Here is a 21667-nt window from a genome sequence, read left to right as displayed (position 1 = left end):
ACTGCTAAATGCAGCCTGAGTAGTGAAAGCGCTATGGCAGATTGCTAAAGCCTCGACATCTCACCTCTGTATTTAAATATTGTAACGAACTAAGTGTGTTGCGTGTTCCGGTTAAGGATGCGATACCGATAAACTAATAATTTATAAAGTATCGATGTCGATAACCGTTAAGTTAACCGATGATTGTTTGCAAAATTAACTTGAATACAAATATACTTTTGAGTCCTACTATAAGTCTAACATGTACAAATACATTGAAACATTGTGTTAAGCACCATGAAGCAGAATTTTATTAATATCGCTGCTTCAAAGACAAGACTGATCTGAATATATAACTGGATAACCGATAGCCCATACATGCCCGTGCAAGCCGTTGAAGCGACAGGGCGGCCATCTTGCTCCTCTTATTTCACGAGCAGACTACTGTATAAACTATATGGTATACATACAGATTAGACATATTACAGCTCATAGGCAGTTGGTATAGGGCCGGGGGCGGGGGTTTGGGGAGGGTTAGTTACTATTTTTTAGCAAGTTCAAAAATAAATTAATTATTAGATTTGGCAGACTAGGCATCTTTTGTTGAATTACAGTTAGAATTCTTTAATAAAATATATACAAGTTTCCTCCTGTAAAAAAATAAGCATATAATTTATACATGTATTTAAGTTGTAAAATATCTGAAGTCCTCTTGTTTTTGTTTAACAAATTTAAAATATAAATCATGCTGTTTCTACAAAGTACTGTCCCAAATGTTCTCCAATTCCAATACTGTAAATGTATAGGATCGTATGCCGAGAAATGTTTCTTGGGAGGAGCAATATGGCCGCCTCACGGCTTCAAAAGTCTTGGCCTATCGTCTATCCGTCATATATTCAGATCAGTGGGCGACTGCCATGCCGCCATGATGCATCTTCTGTGAACACGAGGTCGCATGCATTATGATGTCACAAATATGTGACACTTCCATAGGAGAGGGGGAGAGATTGAGGAGTTGGGCACAACTTGAGCCACAAACAGACCGACCGACGTGGCACGTCTATTATTATCGGCAGATTTATTTATTATCTGGTTTATCTGTATGATGTCAAATTGGTTGATAATTGCGATAATGATAATCTGTTTGACCTCAAATTGGTCGATAATTGACGATAATTATCGGCCACTGATATTGTGCATCCCTAGTTCCGATGTTGCCATTTCTGTTTAGCACTCTTATGTCCGACTCTTAGTAAACGCAACACAGGTCTCGCGGGAGAGGAGGGACGTTACGTGCGGGTTGGTTGCGTGTGTTTTTTCTGCTAGCCCCTCGTGAGTTGTATTCTGTTTTCCGGCGTGGGCTACGACCAACACTAGCGTTTGTTAAGATAAATAAAAGGGTGACATCCCAACCCACATTTGCTGGTGGCGTTCTTGCAAGACGTTACAATATTATTTTTGGAAATTGATAAAATGCCTACAATTGTATGCTAAATTGCTAACATATAGCAAGATAGCATTCTGATGAGAAAGGGGTAAAACATATTCTTTAGGCTTTTACATCGTGCCATATTCAGTGACGGCTTTTTATGAGAATTGATGACAGGCTAACATGCTATCAGCTAAATGCTAACAAAGTATATTTAGCAGGATAGCAACCTTAGTAGTGAAAGCGCTATGGCAGATTGCTAAAGCTTTTACATCTTGCCCTGTGTTGACATGGGGTATATGCCACAGATGAGGTGGGACTTCCGACTTCCCGGTTTTCAGCTTTGTTTCCGTTTCCTGTTTGCGATGTGTGGGCCGCGTCCCAATTCTTGCGCTTCCGCCTTTGTGCCCCTCGGTTGCGCGTTCCTGTCGACGGGTGCGAGTGTGTAGTGTGTCTGTCTCAGTTGTCCAGAGAGTTGAGACGCCTTGCAGTTGGGGGGCGCTGGGGTGGGGGTGCGAGTGTTGGAACGCCGCCACTAGGGGCGGGAAACGACGCTGATGTGTGGAACCCGGAAGTCGGGAGTCCGTGGCATCTACCCAATACTATTTTTGAAAATTGGCAAAATGCAACAGTTGTTTACTAAGTTGCTAACATATAGCAAGATAGCATTCTGAGTAAAGAAAAGGGTAAAACCACAGTATATGAATGGACTAACAATGCCGCTTACTCGCCATAGCGAGAAGTGAAGCCACCGGCGGCCATCTTACGTTGCCACTCGCCAAGCTCACCTAACTCAATACGTTGATTTCTCACCGGCGTTTTCACATTATTTTCTGTCTCAGTGACGGAAATGCTACAGTGTGCGGCGTACGGTCGTGTGAGAGAAGCGGTAAGAATGCCATTATAAATGTTCTCTTATCTACATCATGTTGTCCGAGCCATAAAAATGAAATGAAAGTAAATCCCATCAATGAAAAATTCATTGCGAAATGTAAACCTGACCTCTGTAAGTCAGGATTGACGATACTGACATACTCTGAATGGTCGATGTTGTTTGAGAGGCTGTTATTATTACTCGCATTAAATGTACATGTCTCAATAGATATCATTTTGTTTGTTTTTGTCACAGTATAGTTGTGTACTCTATATGTAGTGCAGTGTGCACTCCAAGAGTTGACGGGAAGTGCTCTGTGATTGATTGGTCAGGCCTGAGGGTAGTCGGATGAGCTGTTGTGTTCAAGGTCCAAAGATGTGTGGGTGGATGTAGGATTTTTGTGCGCGTGTGCGCGCGTGGGAGTGGTATGGCGAGGCGAGGTCGAGGAGGAGATCAGCTCCACAGTCTGGGTCTTTGTCTCCCTTGCTTACAGTGTGTGTGTGTGGTGTGTACAGGCAATATGTTTTTTTTCTTTCACCTCTCAAGGCCACAAATGACACAGCCGCAAGCTGCACAAATGCACACACAACACCCAAACTGTAGACGGTAGACACACATATTATACAAAGTGTGTGTCTGTGTTCGGAGGCCAAGAGTGGGAGTGAATGATGCCAGACAAAAGTCGGGCAATATTGGTAGTTGACTCAGTGTGATGTTTGTTTCTCACGAAGTCCCGCCTCCCAGCACGCGGTGACTGCGCCGCCATTGGCTGACCTCTGTGACCGTTGAGTCGAGGCATCATTGGACAAAGCAGATGTCAGTTAGTATAGCAACGCTGCCCCGATGTTGATGACGTGTGTCCATGTTGCTGGTGTCTTCATGTTGTCCTCTTGTGGCTGTCTGTCACAATCTTGCTGACAGGCCCCCGCAAAACCTACCGTGTTGCAAGATTGCTCGCACGTTGCCGTGTTGCTGCCGTCTTGGCGGCATGTTGCTGGCTGCTACATCATTTTCACTGGTCGGTTGCTATAAAACTGTCTGTTGGCAAAACGTTGCATGATGTTTCCACATGGCTGTCATATGTCTTGTGTAGCGTGCCTGATAGGGATGTAACGATAATGGCGATATCACGATATTAAAACGGCCCCAATATCGTCATCGCGTCGCGCTACTAAGAGCGGCACATCTGTTAAAAAAGGCCAGGTTGATTTCCATGTGATTTCCATCTGTGCGGTTCCAGCTCCCTCTGGTGGTTAGTCTATTAGTGCAGTTTAATTTTAAGGAGGCATATTTTGGCCACCTACGTTTCAGACCCACGCTAATGGTCAGATGAAGGGGAACGTAACACGTTTGACTTACCCCACAAATTGACTTGATTCACAATGTGTGTGTGTGCAGTAAGTGACCCATGTTATTTGTGATTTTAGATCGTTACAGTATCATTTGAACTGTATGAATAATTACGACCTCAGCTGACTGGCCAAGCCTATTTCTTTGTCGCTGCTATGTGCAAAAACACAATATTGAGCTTTTTTCCCCCCCAATATATTTTTACAATATCGTGAGTGAGCTTTTTCTTCTTTATCTATATATTAGGGGTGTCAGGTGATTAAATTTTATCGTAATTAATCGCATAACTTCAATAGTTAACTCACGATTAATCGCAAATTGTTTTAAATGTACAATAAAATGTTTTCATACTCTTGCTAACATAAAAGTGGGAAAATGTTTAGCTAAAAGAAATATGGCTGCATCTTTTAGTCATTGATACAGTAATTTTATAATAATTAATAAAATTGAGTTAGAATTTAAAAAATATACTGAACTGTAAAAAACGAGTGTAATATTGATTTGTTTTTAGGTCATTTTTTCTGCCACTAGATGGCATAATTGCACTTGTAAGACGGTGACAGCTCAGTGCATTTTTCTTATCATATTAAGAGCTATCCAACCTTTAACATGAAATAACTTGTGAAATTCTGCACATTTCTTAAATTTTTAAATACAACTTGACCCCAGTCTCCACAAATAGAGGCATTATTATTACATTTATTACTGCTAAATTTTAACGTGGACGTGTCTACTGCGTTGTCTGGATTTCCCCCTGTACAGGCTTTCCAAGTAAGTGACGATCATTAATCGAGCGTTAAAAAAATTAGCAATGTTAAAGGAGCTTTGGGCGCATACTGATACCAGGTAACGGTATCAGGAGTGATATCAGCCACCAATAATCTAAGCAAAGAAAATCTGGCATGGAGTAAGTCCTCCTCAGCAGTAGTTGGCGCTATACTGCGGCAGTTTAACGCCTCCGCGACTCATCTGCCTCAGAAAGTTTTGTACACGATTGTTTTTTCATTATGTTGGGTGAAAGGGGCATCACCTGTCAATCTTTTGGCCAGAAAGTCATTGAGCATATGGCACTTTATCTGGATATGTTACACACACACACAGACACACGCACCCCAACACACACATACACACTTGCTGTGTGTAAAGTAGGTCAGGAGGGCAGTGGCAAGCATCACTGTTGCAAGCAGCTTAGGCCACCCACTAAGACACGCACGCTCGCTCACTCACACTCACACACAGTGTAGGAATTTTGCCACTAAGGGCTTTCTGTATTTTCATCGAGCGTAAAAGCTGCCGCATCTTGATTTTTGTGCAGGTGCAAGCCTCCTTAAGCATGTTTGGGAATTTTGCAGACAACACTGTAGCATCTTTTACATGCTGTTTTACCGTAGACTAAACCTCACCTGTTTTCCGGGCGTGGTCATGTGACGTTCACAAACTGAGCCATGATTGGTCGTTACCTGAGCACACGTCCACCGCAAGTGGCAAAATGTGTTTTTAAAGGTATTAATTGTACGTGAACCATAATGGAAGTAATTGAATTAATTATAGACAAAATATGAACTTCTTACTGCTAAAAATGGCTAAATGAGGGAAGTTTCTCTTTAAAAGGAACAAGAGGAGCCGCTTCCATTTGGACGGGAAGCATGAAGCATGAAGGCTCAGGTGCATTACAATATTTTTGGTTATATTATTAGACTTACTGTCAATAATGGCTTTTATTTTGTGCTTGAGGCGGCGTACTTGCAGCCGCTCATGTTCTCATGGTGACACGGTATGTTCTCATGTATGGATTCATCTTGTGTTATGTTGTCATGTCATGGCAGCATGTCGTCATGGTCTCGCATTGTCACAGTCACATGGTATCATGTTCTCATGTCATGGCAGCCTGTTATCGTGTCGCAGTGTAACGTTGTCCCAGCGGCCCATTGTTATGATATCATGTTTTCACGTGCTTGGCTGCATGTTGTTGGGTTGTCTTGTGTTCACGTTGTGAAGTTGTATTATGAAATTATTTATTTATTAATAAAATACAATCAAAACAAAAAGGCTTTATATTATACACTGCACTTACTGTAATTCAAAGTCTGTGGACTGGTAAACAGTACCTGTATTTGATTTGAGGATAGTTGTTTAAAAAAAAAAAATTATTAGGGGGGTCAAGCGATTACAAATCGTAATTAATCGCATGACTTCAATAGTTAACTCACGATTAATCACAAATTTTATATCTGTTCTAAGTGTACAATATAATGTAAAATAAAATATTATTGTCTTTAGTAAGTTTACTTACTCTTGTTAACATAAAAGAGGAAAAAGTTGTTAAATTAATATAAATATGGCTGCATCTTTTAGTCATTGATACAGTCATTTCATAAGAATTTATAAAATTTAATCGAAATAAAAAATATGTACTGTACTGAAAAAAATTGAGTGTAATATTGATTTGTTTTGAAGTAATTTTTCTGCCACTAGATGGCATAATTGCATTTGTAAGACATTGGTGACAGCTCAGTGCATTTTTCTTGTCATATTAAGAGTTATCTAATCTTTAACATGAAATAACTTGTTAAATTATGTACATTTTTAAAACTTTAAAATACAACTTGACCCCAGTCTCCACAAATATTTGCATTATTATTGCATTTATTACTGCTAAATTTGCTGCATTGCAACTTTCCCCCAGTACAGGCTTTCCGAGGAAAGGGCGGTCATTAATCGCGCGTTAAAAAATTTGCGGCGTTTAAGGAACTTTAAATTAACTCAAAATTTTGACATTCCTATTTTAGATATATTTGTTGAATACTACACTTACCGTGGTGTTTTTTTTTTTTTTTTTAAATCTTGCACACAAGAAATATAAAAATAAAAAATAAAAAATAAATTTAATACACTAAAACTAATAAAAACTAAACAAAATTTTCAGGAAAAACTAAAGCTAAAAAAAGTTACAGAGCGCCTCAAGTGACAATGGAGTGGGTGGGGGTTGGGTGGGAATATGTTTGGATGAAAAACGTATTCATCCTAACGAAAAACTTTATTTTCCTAACGAGCAAGTTTCTCATCATAATGAGAAACAAACGAAAATATTTTCTAATTTTAATCTAAATGTCGTTATCGTGTTTCTTGTGCTTGCATGAGAAATTGTGTCATGCAATCAAGAAAGTTTAGTGAGAAAGTGAAAAAAATGTATAACAAAAAGTTTTTTTTGTCCTAATGAGAAGCATATTTAATTTCTTCCCCTCCATGTCAGTTTAGAGGCTACGTAAAAGCTAACAAATAATAAGATCTGAAAACTAATTAAAACAAACTAAATAAAAACAATTACAAATCCAAATGAAATAAAAACTAACTATAAGGAAATGTTCAACCCTGCATAGAGAGATCCAATGGACAGAACAAACTTAACTAAACATTCATGTTTTGTGATGTGGGCGGAATATGAAATGTTACAATGAAAACATGACTTGTGTCTGTCAAGCCAACTGTAAGCGTCTTTGTTAGTTACGTCCCCATCCCACACCTTTGCCCTATTGACCGTGAGTGTGGGCGGGTGAGGGAGTGAGAACTGGAGTAGTTTGGTTGCCATGGCGATGCCAGGTGCTAGGCAAGGCAGTCTGGGAGGCACTCAGGGTGTGGCGCTGCAGAGCTCATGCTGCGTCTTAGCAGGATAATCCGTTGTATTCCTGCGTTGGCGTTTCGTGGGTGGGTGGGTGAATAGGGGGGGGGGGGCATGCCTTCCCTGTCCCCGTCTCCCAGGATGTGGTGAGGAAAAGGCTGAGAGGAAGGGGAGCAGTGAAGGAATTAGCATCTGTTAACACTCTCAGGGGGGCCGAGGGGAGGAGGGGTGAAGCCGCAAATGAACCATGATGGACGGATGACCCAATCGAGCATCCCCCCCATCATCATCCATTCATCCTTGCATCCATCCTTCTCTCCCTCATTCCTTTATTATTATTACTGGGAATCCTATCATCCATCCCCACGTTGCTCCTCTCTTTCATTTCTCAATTCATCCTTTTGTTTTTCTCATTTTCTCCATCCATCTTTCTATCCCTGTGTTCATCCCTCTCCCTCCCTCTCTCATCCCTTCATTTCCCACTTTACTGTATCCCCGCCTTCTTGCCTCGAACATTCTCCTCTCTCCCCCCCCCCCCCCCCCCCGAACCAGGATTCCCCGTTTAGTGTGGTGATGCGTTGAAAAGGAGGGTGGATGGGGGCCGATATGTTGAAGAGTGCGTGATCTGTCATCCCAAGTTCAACCATCTCCTCGGCGCAAAGACACTCGCATCCGCACGGAGGTCACGGAGGCGTCAGTATGACGCCGTGACGCACACACATGCACACTGGCGTGTTCAGGGGGCGAGGTCATATGATGCGCCTAGCGCTCAATCATACAGAGCGTCCTATTCACACACACACACACACACAACACTCCAGTTGTAAATCACAATGTGTGTGTGTGTGTAACAAAGTGGGGGTTTCCAGACGAAAACATCTTTTGTCACGTGTTGCATGTGACAGTTCATCTTACAGTTAACACTCGCCTATTCGTGGTTTGCTATTCACCAATTTGCTTATTTATTTATTTATTATTTTAGTTGTCTGTCAATATGTGTCTTACAACTGGCTGGCGACGATTCTGTAACTTATAACTCCTAGCAACTCTTGTTTTTTGTTGTTGTTGTTGTTGTTGTTTTAACTATTGTACTTTAATTCCTGCTTGTGCTAGTAAGAATTTCATATCTCTTCTGGAGCCCGAATTGTTGCTGTCATGAAACCTTTATTGACAGATCACGTTGTGTCATGCTTGGTTGTTAGGACCGCTGTTACGGAGTAAAACGAGCTGGACGTGCTTAAATACCGCATGTCAAGCGTGAAGCTGCACTGGCGCCACCTCCTGGTCATGAGGTGTCATTTCATTATGCATGAGCAGAAATCCTTCCGTCGTTCCTTTGTCCTCCTTTTTAAAATGGAAACCATGTGACACCCAGGAAGTTGATTTGGACGGCAGGGGGGTTGTTTTGCATTTCCCTATCAGTCAGTCCTTCATCTTTTAAGCCAATCAGATTGTAGCTGTTATCGGTCAAAGGAATAGCGTGTATAAAATAATGTAAATACTTGTACAGAATATTATATATGCCCATGCTTACATTCCGCACACACACACACGCGCGCACACACACACACACACACACACACACACACACACACACACACACACACACACACACACACACACACACACACACACACACACACACACACACACACACACACACACACACTGTATATACATCTTAGTCCAATGCTATTATATACTCGTAGCACATACCTCCTTCACTGTTAGTTAAATTGCAAATGAAAGAAAAATGACATGACAGGTGGTGGATTGCATTGACGTCATAGCAACTCAGTTGTTAAAAAATAAATGAATACAAAAAAAAAATGATTATCCCAGTGATCTCAGTGACCATTTTCTTTCTTGTCTCATTACATCTGTAAAAGGTTTGGCGGAAATTGGCTTTGTATTATAGTGTAATAACTACTTGACTAATTTACATGGAAAAACAAATTCTATGAAAAAGGTACATAATCAAATCAAACCTTGTGGTGGATCAAGACTTTTGAACAGTATTGTAAGCAGATATTTAAAAAAAAGTTGGTATTATATGGAATTTGTGTGTACGTATATATATATAGTATATATGTACTGTATAAATGTACATATATATAATTTGCATATATACAATTACAGTATGTAATGTACAGTATATATGTAAATAACCATATGCACACCTATACTGTGAATATACTTCTCCACCCTTCCCCCATCATCATAATCATCATCGTCATTCCCCCCCCCTCCAAAGCTACCCCTCCCACCCCGCATGACCTCTTTCTCTTGCTAGCTCCTTGCCCTCCAGCCCCGTCACCCCCCGAGCTGTCTCTTCGACGTCCTTCGTCTCCATCTTTCTTTTCCACTTCCTGCATCCCTCCATTCTGTGTCCTTGCAAAATACGCCGCTGTCAAATATCAAATCATGATGTGCTCGTCGTCTGATGAAAACCAAGACAGTGTTTTTTGTTGTTTTTTTGCGCCGATCATGTGGCAATATTTTTGTCCAATATTTAGTTTATAAGAATTGCTAGGACACAACTTTCGTCCAATCAGTAGTACCAGTATTAGTAAGAGTAGTACGACTACTAATGAGTAGTTATGTTAGTAACATAACTGGTGCTGTTAAGAGTACTGGTAAGAAAGAGCGCTATAGTTCTAGTAACAGTCTTAGCAACAGTACTACTAGTAAGAGTACTAGTATTATGAGAACATGACTATAGAAATAGGAATAGTACTTGAAGCAGTACAAGCAATTGTAGCAGTACAATTAGTAGTTCGATTACTGATAAAAGTACTACTAACAGTATTAGTGACAGTCCTAATTAAGAGTTGCAAATACTAGTCTGAATACTTCTAACATTACTGGTTATTATTTGTACTATTATTAAGAGTACTAGCAGTAATAGTAACAGGGCTAATAAGAGAACTTGTTCAAAGTACTACTACTTCTCAGATTGTAACGTAATCCTCACCGCAGTATATTTCTTTCAGCAGCCCATCCATCATCCCTTCATCCATCCCTTGCCAGCCTTCATTCATCCACCACATTCCATCCATCCATCATGAAATGTTTATGGCCATTAAAGTGCATGATGATGATGATAGAAGGAAAAGGAGGGTGCGGAATTAGTGGAGGGATGCGGTGGAATGTTGATGCTGTTGTGGAATCGGAGAGCACATAAAATTATGTAAGATAAATATTCATGTTCTCTGCACTGTACTCTAGTGCTTGGGCCATTCGTTTCTACATGCTGATGTAATACTGCCACCTGCTGGACGTTCTGTGAACTTGTCTCATTGCACATGTTTTTAATTAACTTTATTTACAGCACCCAAAACTATGTTAAATTCAGGTGCAATGTCTTAAAGGGGAAGTCAACCTTAAACATTTCTTGACAATAATATGTTATATGGGACCTCACTAGCCTAAACATGATATATTACATTTGTAGAATATGCAATTATGCAGCAAAATCCAGACTTAAAAAAAAAATCTGAAGATGACATCACAGGGCTCAGGAAATAACCAATCACAGCTCACCTGTTTTCTGAAGCCGAGCTGTGATTGGTTCTTACCCTTAGACCTGAGCAACTGTGATGTCATTTTTACTTGACAGTAAGTGGCAAAATGGCCGCCTTCTGATACTGATAAAAACTGCTGGATTTTGCTTCTTAACTCATATTCCACTAATGCAATATTAACTAACCAGAATACCGTATTTAGACTAGTGGGGCAAGAATTGTTTTTGGTGTTGACTTCTCCTTTAACTCATTTGCTCCCAAAAATTTATAAAAACACTCATTTCAAGTATTGCCATGGTCCCAAAAACGTATTTATATGTTGTTTACGTTTTTGAATGCTATAGCATACAAAAGGCTTTAATGCAGCCTCTGACCTGAAAAGCAATAGTAGTAATTACAAAAACAGCCACCAGGTGGCAGCAAACTAAAGAGATCAACCAGGGCCATGTTGCAAATGCTCTTTTCCCCAGTGTTTGGAACAAGTTTGTGAATAATGATGAAACTTAGCTATATTCTAATGCTAATTGCTGCAAAACGGAACCAGATACAAATATACTTTTATTTCCTAATGGAAGAACAGACTCTATTCTTTCGTTTGGTAGGTTCCATGTTTCTATAGCAATTGAACACAATATTCTGTGGGCCTTGCAAGATCAGTCAAAATCCAGTAAAACAGCCATGAGTAAAGGGGGTTGCTTCAGTTAAAATGGCTGGAAGTGAGTTAAGTAGATTATCCACTTAATATATTACATACATATGTGTTACAAATAATAATAAAGATGAACGAATAATGGTTGGTTAGAAACTTTTTCCTTAACAAATCCTTCCCTCTCTGTCATTCCAGACGATTCATCGTCCGAGAGCGGCAGCGGCCTTCCCACACTCACCCCTCCGTCCTCCTCCTCGGCCGCCGTCGCCAGGGAAGCCGAGGTTGTCAACGGCAATTGCGGCCCCGCCCCTCTTGACTTCAGCACGCCCACGTCCTGGTCCTCGTCCTCGGAGGACCAGCAGCCCGTGAACCTGAGCGAGCCCACCCCTCAGATGCCGTCGCTGGGCTCCTCCCACCTGCCCGTCACCGTGTCGGTGGCGGCAGCGGCCCTGCTCGGCGCCCTGCATCCCAACGTGCCCGAAGAGCTACGCAGGAAGTACCCGCTGGCCGCCAAACCTCCACTGGCTCCTCATTCCGCCCTGCCCGTGCCGCACATCCCGCACACACATGCCTTGCACGCTGGCGAGCTGCGGCTGGATCGAGACTATGGCGGCAAGGTGAGCGGACTGTAGAATGGCGTTTTCCAAGCGTTATTGAGCCATGGCACATATTTTACATTAGGCAAGGAATTTTCAAAGGTGAAAAAGACTACCGTGTAAGTGGAAGTCAACCTTCAACATTTCTTGACAATAATATGTTATATGTGACCTCACTAGTCTAAACATGACGTTCTGATTAATATGACATTTTTGGAATATGAGTTATGAAGCACAATGCAACTATTTTCATCCATCTCAGGGAGCGGCCATTTTGCCACTGCGCTGTCGACTGAAGATGACGTCACGGTTGCTCAGGGCTCAGGCAACAACCAATCACAGTTTACCTGATTTCTGAAGCTGCCCTGTGATTGGTTGTTGAGACCTGAGCAACATTGATGTCATTTTCAGTCGACAGCAAGTGGCAAAATGGCCGCCCCCTGAGATGGATAAAAATGGCTGGAATTTGCTGCTCATATTCTACCTACGCAATATCAACCAGAATACCATATTTAGACTAGTGCGGCTCCATAGAACATATTATTGTCAAAACCTTTTGGGGGGTTGACTTCTCCTTTAGAAATTATTTAAAAACCCATAATCAAAGGTATGGGGGGAAAAAACAAGCATGTGCATGTGTGTGCTTAGTCCCCCGTGTACAGTTCTGGTGGCAGCTACGACAGCATCAAGATGGAGACGAGCGCCGAGGACCTCAGCGCTGGCCGCCTCGGAGGCCCCGCCGCTCCCGACGATGACGACGACGATCACGACGATCACGACGACAGCGACAAGATCAACGACACGGAGGGCATGGACCCGGAGCGGCTGAAGGCCTTCAATGTGAGTGGGCGTGGCTACGAGCCCCCTCCGTGACACGGACTTAGCCAATAATGCCGGCGTCTGTGTTGTGCACCTCCAGATGTTTGTGCGTCTGTTTGTGGACGAGAACTTAGACCGGATGGTTCCCATCTCCAAACAGCCCAAAGAGAAGATCCAGGCCATCATTGAGTCCTGCAGCAGACAATTCCCAGAATTCCAAGAACGTGCACGCAAGCGCATTCGCACCTACCTCAAATCCTGCCGACGCATGAAGAAAAACGGCTTGGAGGTACTGCATCCTGACTAAGGCCCATTCTGATATTTGGTAGAATAAAATCCAAATCAACAATTAATCGACCTGTTAAAAAAAAAACCCAATGAATAAAATAACTTTTTTTGTCTTTTAACCATAAAATTTAGGTCAAAATGGAATAACACAATTTTTGCATTGATTTGACCAAATATGTTGTATTCATTTAACCCTAAAAGTTGGGTCAGAACTGATTAACCCAATTTTTTGGGTTCAAATCGAACCAAGTAGGAGTCGATCCTATTTAAATTCAAACTGGGTTATTGTTTTGTGTGTCTGGATGAATGACTTGACTTTAGTGTGCATGTTTAGACTAGAGGGAACATATCGTGCAGGATTTCACTTGACTTCCTTTTAAAGTAATACAATTGGGTCAAAACAATGCAAAAAATATTATTTAAATTGTTTTTAATCCAACTTTACACATAATAAAAAATGCATGTCCTGACCAATCACATTTTCAAATACCTATTTTCAAATGAGCAAAAAATATTTTTTGCATATCAGCATTCCAAAATAAGATTAATATTTTCATTTTTTATTATTCGAGCATCCAAATTTTTTTTAAAGGCTTTTTTAAAAACTCACATTTGTACTTAAGTATTTGCTTAAATACTACATTAAGAAGAACTACTTGAATACCAAGGATTGTTGCTCCGTTTGTAATTCACCTTCTGCGAGTCACAATTCACAATAATGAGACAACTTACGTACTCTGAAGTTCACTTTTGTGAGGCGCTTATGACTCCATACAGGGATCCTAGCATGTAAAAGTGGCAACATAAGATGGCTGCCCTCTGGCTTCAGGTACAAGACAAAATGGCCTCCCCCTGTGATGGCTACAAACAAGTGGATTTTTCTGCTTAATTCATATTCCACAAACTCAATATTAACTCGAGTAGTGTGTTTAGACTAGTGGGGGGTGCACAGACCATATTATTGTAAAGATTTTTTTTTTTGATTTGACTTCCTTTTAATTCTTACAACAATAAAAATATGAATCACAGACAGAATATTTGACCGTTTTTGCAACAGAATTGGCAAAAATCGCCATCATCTTATGTTGTAATGTGCTAATATGAGAGAAAAGAAATACTGCACTCATTAACAAGTATTGCAAGTAAATTCAGCTCATAAACATCGTTTGCCCCACAGACCCGGCCCACTCCGCCTCACCTCACCTCCGCCATGGCGGAGAACATCCTGGCCGCCGCCTGCGAGAGCGAATCGCGCAACGCTGCCAAGAGGATGCGCCTGGATGCCTATCACGTGAGTCACCGCTATTTTATTGATATTTAATCTATATCGTTTATTTTATATTTTGTGTTTTGCAAGTGCCTCTCACCAACCAATCAGAGGATGGAAAAATGCTGACATCGTTGGCCCTGTGAGGAAAAGCTCGAAATCTGATTGGTTATTTGAAAGAAAAAAAAAGATCTGAAAAAAATTGAGAAACCCGACTATATCTCAATTTCTCAAACGCAAAAATGTTTTTTCTTGATGTTAGCAAAAGAAGCCAAGATTAACTTTGTGTTCGGTGTTTCCAGGATGAGCAGATTTCGCTGGACAAACCTTCCAGTGGTAGCGGCGGCCCGAGGGAGCCAGCGTCACTCGTTCCCTCCGCCTACTCGCTGGCCGCGTCCGCCTTCTCCAACCAGGAGCCGCAGGTCTACATCAACGGTGCTGGCCTCAGCTACGGTTACCGTGGATACCTGGGCCTGGGCGGCGCCGTGCAGCATCCCGTTTCCCTGACGACCGGCACCGCCGCTCAGAGCAACGGTGAGGATTGCGGGAAGCGACGCTGTACGATTCATTGCTAAAATTGATTATTAAAACAGGGTGATTTATTTTTAAATAAAGATTTGTATTTATGTAAATTACAGATGCCTGGTTTTTGTCAAGGTCTATGAATTGATGAATTTTCCCCCTCATCAGGTCCCACAGACCTCAGCATGAAGTCGCTCTCATCCGCCAACATGGCCGCCGCCGCCGCCAACCACTGTCTGGGCGGGCGGGGTGGCGGGGGCGGGGCCTCGGCCCAACTCAGCCAACCGGAGATCGCGGCCGTGCGTCAACTGATCGCTGGTTACCGGGAGTCGGCGGCCTTCCTGCTGCGCTCCGCCGACGAGCTGGAGAACCTCATCCTGCAGCAGAACTGAAGTGCACACACACACACACGCACGCACACATTTAGCCTTCTCCGAAAATGTCTGGGAGAAAATGTGTGAAAAGTGTGAAATCCTTGTAACGTGAGGAGGTAATCCCGCTCTACTCACAATCAGCGCGAGCCTCCGATGAAGAGCAACTTTGCCGCCCGTACCCTCCACGTGTTCCGACACCCTTCGGCTTGTACATAGAAGCACTTTTCCCGCTAACCTTCCCGCTACTTCATATGCACCTCGAACGCCTGTTGACCAGAGCAGGAAATACCTCAATCATCCTCTTCCTGCCCCGCTGCTGTAAATACTCAGCCGAAGATGCGGAGGATGAAGATGTGTGTGTGTGTTTGCGCGCTAAATGCTAACGACTACTTCTTTATTACCTCCCACGCTAATGTGGTCGTCACGTCTCTTCGGACCTCCTCCGTCTCTTCTCGATGGACCTAAAGCTCCTGCTCGTCCTCGCTGGCGTCCTCCGTAAGAAGAGGAGAGCACTGGGATATTGCTGCTAAAACGAGAGGCGGCGCTTCTGCCATCCACACGCGCGAGACCTCACAAACGGCGACGACGACGATGGACCACCAAAAGCTTTTTTTGTGTTACATGTGTTTTTTGGACTGTTCCGCCAACTTGGCAACAAGTCACAACGTCTACATTACTGGCTGCTGGGCTAGTGTTTGCTGTCTCGTTCAGCCAATGAGCAGCCCCGGTTTGTTGCCAGACGAACGCTAGCTTAGATTAAAGTTGTATTCTTTTATTTAAAAACAGGAAACTTTAAGTTAAGTCTGACATTCTTTGTTTTACATTACAGCTAGTCAACAAGCTGACTACGGCACTGGATGACGCTAACTTCTTTCATCAAACATACTAGGGTCAATTAGCGCGGCCTGGATCAGTCACTGAGCAGCCTCGATTTGATGCGAAGAGAATGTTAGCTCACCTTAAAGTTGTATTATTTTCTTAAAAAACAGCTAACATTAATTCAAGTTCGACAATTTCACAGCTAGTCAACAAGTTGACTACATCAGTGGATATCCTAATGTGTTTCATCTTATTAAGTTCGATTAGTTTGGTCTGGATCAGTCAGTGAGCAACCTCAAATCTGTTGCGAGGAGAACGTTAGCCTAGCTTAAGTCGTACTGTTTTTTGTAAGAACTGTAAACATTAAGTCCGACATGGACTTTGTGCTCACATTGTACAGGCTGTCAACAAGTTGACTTCGTCACCAGATGTCGCTAACATCTTTCATCTTACATACGAAATCGGATTAGCACGGTCTGGAACTTGTCACAAGGATAAAGTTAACTCGGCTGTACAAAGTCATTAAGTCGATGGTGTCATCGGTCCAAGCTTAGCATAACATCATATTCTTTTATCGAAACCATCATTGACTCTCATTTTTAAATACATGTAACAGCCCATAATACCTTCATTTGGATATTCACCATCAGGTAACGCTAAGATAAGCTAACTGACGCTAACAAATCATCAAACAAAGCGGACGACTTGTGTTTACAATTGAGCTTTTTATTGTTTTCCCACAAAAAAAAAGACAAATTATTTCCATCATAGGCGTGCTGCCTTTGTACTTAGTTCGCATATTATTCATCAGGACTTTGAGTACATAGATTTAGTTGTCGTGAGGCGAAAGTTAGCTTAGCATAAAATCATCCAACCATTATCCGAACCGCCGTTTGTGTTTGCTATTGAATTTTTTGCGCGAAAACAACATTGAAAAAATTTACAAGCTGACGCTCGGAGAGAGAGAGTTTTAAAAGGCGACTTGTTGCCGACTGTGATGTGTTTATTTAGTGGTGGAAAGGAGGCAGGCGGTGCAATTAGCACTTGTTTTTTATTTTTTATTTTTTAATGCAATGCAGCTGATAATCACAATGTTCCCTCAGCGCTATAGGCGGTCTCACACTGCGAGGGGCTACAATTGCGAGAGCAATGAGAGTTAATGTGACGCCGTGGCTTTGTGGAACATTCCCGATTTGAACTGTGAAGAATTTTTTTTTTTTTTTTTTGTTTGACAAAATATGCAAAAGAAAAAGCAAGGGGGTGGGGCATGTTGGGAGCGATGATATCACATGATTCATGTGTCACTGTGCTACAATCAGGTTCTAAAGGTTCCAAGCCAGGTGTTGTGTGTCTCATATGGCATGATCTGTTCTTTAATTATTAATATAATTATTATTATTTGTGACATTAATTAAATAATTTAATTATTTACTTTTTTGGGGGGTATTTGGTATTTTGTTTTTAATTCATGTATGTAATTAAATAATTAGTTAATTCATTTATTGGCAATAATGTATCAATTTAAAACACCTACATGTAATATTTATTTTATAAAACAATTTGTAGAGTTTTAAATTAGTTAAACAATACAAATCAAATCAAAATGTATTATTTTTTATTATAACAGATTTTACGTACACATTTTAGCTGGTTTAATTTTAACCTCATGTATGCATGACCTGGCCCACCAATCAATTTTCTAAATCAAATGTGGCCCTTGAGCATAAACGTTTGTCCACCCCTGTGCTAAGCATTTGTTAGTTCAGTAAATAGAACCAGAACATTGTTAGTCTCAATCCACAAAGGCAAATGTTTAAAAAAAAAAAACAACAACAAAAAACAAGCAAAGGACAATCTTTGCCAATTTGTAATTTGCTGTTTTTACTCAAAAACCTCCGCCTCCTGACGCCAGATTGTTTTTTATTTTTCCAAAATCAATTTTGTGATTTAAAAAATATATATATATATATATATATATTTATTTTTCATTTTTTAATACAATGTTCAATAGTGTTTGCCTCAAGTATCCATTCCGAAAATGTTGCCCAGCTGCCATCAAACGTGAAGGAGGGAAACAACATCTTACTTGAGGTACTTTAGCTTATTTTGTCAAATAAGTCCATCTCGGACCTAACGATGGAAGAGTACGGTTGAGCTGAGCAACGATGCTAGTCGAGCAATCGCACACTTTGAGAACAAATGTCAACACAAGAAGTATGAATTTGTTGTTTTTATTTTTGTATAGGGGAACACGGTGGACAAGTTGTTAGCACATCTGTCTCAACAGTCGAGGGGTTCTGGGTTTGAATCTCAGCTCCGGATTTTTTCTGAGAGTTTGTGCTTGCGTGGGTTTTCTCCAGGTACTCCGACTTACTCTCACATTCCCAAAACATGCATGCTAGGTTCATTGAATAATTGAAAATGTCCACAGGTGTAAATGTGAGTTGAAATGCTTGTTTGTCTAAATGGGCCCTGCGATTGGCTGATGACCAGTCCAGACATGACATCTGTGACAGTACACATCGTACAGCTAGTCAACCGTCTCGCTAAATGTCATCTCAGATTAATTATAGACTCTAAATTGCAAAGGTGTAAATGATTGTCATTTGTCGATATGTGCCCTGTGATTGACTGGCGACCAGTCCAGGGAGTAACAAGTCTCTCGCCCAAAGTCAGTTTAGATTCCAGGTCACTGAGGACACATATACACAAGACAGCTACAGAACTTATTAATGACGGTGTATTACAAGTTAGCATCAATGTTATTTTTATTTATTTATGTGGTGGTTTTTGTCTTCTGGATTATGATCTGGATCTCTCGCTCGGCCTCGTGTCACTCAGTGGAAGTGTGATGTTTACATGTACAGAACTTTCTGCCCCGTTGTTCCCTCATACACGGTGATCTTTCACCCTCCGACCCCAACAACACCCCCTAGCTCCAACAAGGGAAATGGAAAGACCAACATTGGAAAATAGCAAGTTAACTTTGAGACATGTTTTCAATTGAAGTAATTCATTTTTCTTCACTTTTTTATTTATTTAATTTTTAATTTTTTCCAAACGGCTTCCCAACACTTAGCCATGTGTGACTGGATGGTAAGAGTGCACACGCATCACACTTGCCTGAATTAGAGATGCTAACTGTTTGCTATCATTTAGCCGTAGGTTCCCGACAAGATAACAGTTGTGTAAGTGATGCTAATTGCTGTTAGCATTTAGCCATAGGTTTCTAAAGATATGCTAATTATTTGTTAGCATTTCTCCATGTGTGACTAATGCTGCATTTCAGGAAGGTGGGAAGTCGGAATTATCCTACTCATATTGTACAATATTTATATAAAATTGTTCCAGGCAAATATAAACAACAAAGATGGTTGATGCCGATATATATATTTTTTGTTCTGGGTCACCTCCAGCAAACCTGCTTTCATATTTTCCCTTACTTATATAAATCAAGGAATATTTTATATTAGTATAACAGACATTTCACCGAATAACTTTATTCAAGGTCGCTGTATATTTTCATGCAGTCAGTCCAAGTTATGTGTTACGTCGAATAACTAATTTAATGTAAAACATAGACTATAGCTACATAAATATATGTTTGTAGTAATCTGGTAGTTTATGTTTTGCCATTCACGCTCTGTGTCTCCATGGGGGGGGGGGGGGGGGGGGGGGGGTCATCCATCCTTGTCAAATGACATCTGATTGAAGCCGGTCGGTGAATTCGAGTTCCCCCTCCTCCACCACCACAAATTTTGCGCCTTGGACCTCTGAGTTTAAAGTGCAGTTTTACTGGTTGGAAGTCAGAAAACGCAGACATCCCACTTTTCTGGAACGCAGCATAAGTGATGCTAACAATTTGCTAACCTCTAGTTGTGTGTCTATTAGGGATGCTAAAAGCTTTCTAGCTTTTAGCCATGCGTGACTAAGGGTTGCATACTACTTCTTAGCATTTAGTGATAGCTCACTGAAGAGATTCGTATTTTAGTGTTACTAAGAGAGGCTAACAGGTCCGTAGCATCTTACGTGCCTCAATTAGGGATGCTAACTGCTTGCTAACCTTTAGCCATAAATTACAGAAGTGGTGCCAATCATTTGTTTGTGACTAAGTGATGCTAACTGCTGTTGGCATTTAACCACAGGATACTGAAGAGATCCTTTTATTTGTTAGCATTTGGCCTCGTTTGACTAAGTTACTTTAGAGGGGAACTAAACCCAAGATGTCAAAACTTTGTTACATTACAAATGTGCAAATCTTCTTTAACTGACACTGTTTGGTTACATTTATTAAGTATTTATTCAAAAATATATGGTCGATTTTTAACTTGATATGCCCCCCCCCTTTTTTTTTATTTTTTTAAGTATTACAGTGACAGTTTGCATTAGCAGCTAGAGGCTAGTAGCTAGCGCTGGCCAGCGACTTCCACAGTTTGCACGCCCACTTAGCCTTTGCGAGCACCGAGTGTCCAGTAGGCTTGCAACACCTGACGGATTTTTTTTTCAAAGGCATAACTTACCTTTGATGCTAACAGCCTGACACCATTGCAGCACTTACCGATCCATTCCCAATTCAGATTTTTTGGTAAATCCGATCTTTTTTTTGTCAAATGTGCTAAATTAGCAGGCAAAACGTGACTGGTTTCAATATCACTTCCGGTCTGCGATTGATGGCGATTTCATTAAACATGGCATCCTCCTGAAGTTGATTAATTATTCTCTTTAATTCCCATTTCATGAACACAATCATAGTACCATGTTTTGGCTAGTCCTGTTACAACCGATGTATTTTTGCTGAAGTTTTTTTTTTCTTCCTCACAGGTCGCTAGCATCCAGCTATGCATTAGTTAGGGATTCTAACTGCTTGTTAGCATTTAGCCATAGGCAACTGAGGGAATGCTAATAATTCAATATTTATTGACTTGTGACTAAAGGATGCTAACAGGTTGCTAGGATCTAGCCATGTATACATTAGGGATTCTAAATGCTTTTTAGCATTAAGCCATAGTAATAGTTTGTTAGCATTGCTCCATGTGTGCTAATAGTTGCTAACATATTGCTATTATCTACCTGTTCATCATGTATGGATGCGAACAGAGCCAGTTGGTGAAGAAATGAAACTGGGCTTGAATTGAAAACCAAGAAAAGGGTCCTGCTATCATCATTTTTTTATTATTATTATTATTTTGGGGTGTTGGGGGGCTCAGTTATGTACACACTCATACACACACACACAAGCACACACCAATCGGTGTGAGAGAATGAAAAGCCATTGAGACCCACTTTGGGGGTCTATTAGTATATTTAGCGATCGAGAAGGCTGCAGACGACACGTCAACCTCAGGAAACAAAAACAACACAACACGGTTTTGTACAAACTCTCATTTGCTGCCCTCTTTGATACCATTTTCTATTTATTGTCTTTCTTATTCCATACAACGGTGGACCTACTGTGTTCATAGATGTAAATGAGACTTTATGTTGTGTTTTGTCAAAGAGAACATATCATGTCAACAATCGAATGGTGACTTTTTTTTTCCAATGTGCTGTCACTGCGG

At 41.1% G+C, this 21667-nt stretch overlaps 1 protein-coding gene across 3 annotated transcripts in view; it reads left to right on the top strand.

Annotated features, from left to right (window-relative positions):
- The window catches only part of LOC147179915 (nucleolar protein 4-like), a 48272-nt gene extending 28499 nt beyond the window's left edge, over positions 1 to 19773 (top strand). For all 3 annotated transcript variants that reach the window (XM_086069884.1, XM_086069883.1, XM_086069885.1), the window contains 6 exons: positions 11620 to 12041; positions 12669 to 12860; positions 12940 to 13128; positions 14305 to 14418; positions 14697 to 14928; positions 15085 to 19773. In XM_086069884.1, the coding sequence (XP_085926010.1) occupies positions 11620 to 12041; positions 12669 to 12860; positions 12940 to 13128; positions 14305 to 14418; positions 14697 to 14928; positions 15085 to 15308 (1373 nt within the window). In that variant the 3' untranslated portion in view covers positions 15309 to 19773. The remainder of the gene's footprint in view (positions 1 to 11619; positions 12042 to 12668; positions 12861 to 12939; positions 13129 to 14304; positions 14419 to 14696; positions 14929 to 15084) is intronic.
- Positions 19774 to 21667: the final 1894 nt, after the last annotated feature.

Source organism: Leptonotus elevatus, chromosome 2 (assembly GCF_054856555.1).
Source record: "Leptonotus elevatus isolate MCC_2025b chromosome 2, RoL_Lele_1.0, whole genome shotgun sequence".
NCBI lineage: Eukaryota > Metazoa > Chordata > Actinopteri > Syngnathiformes > Syngnathidae > Leptonotus > Leptonotus elevatus.
This window is presented reverse-complemented; position numbering and strand designations above follow the sequence as displayed.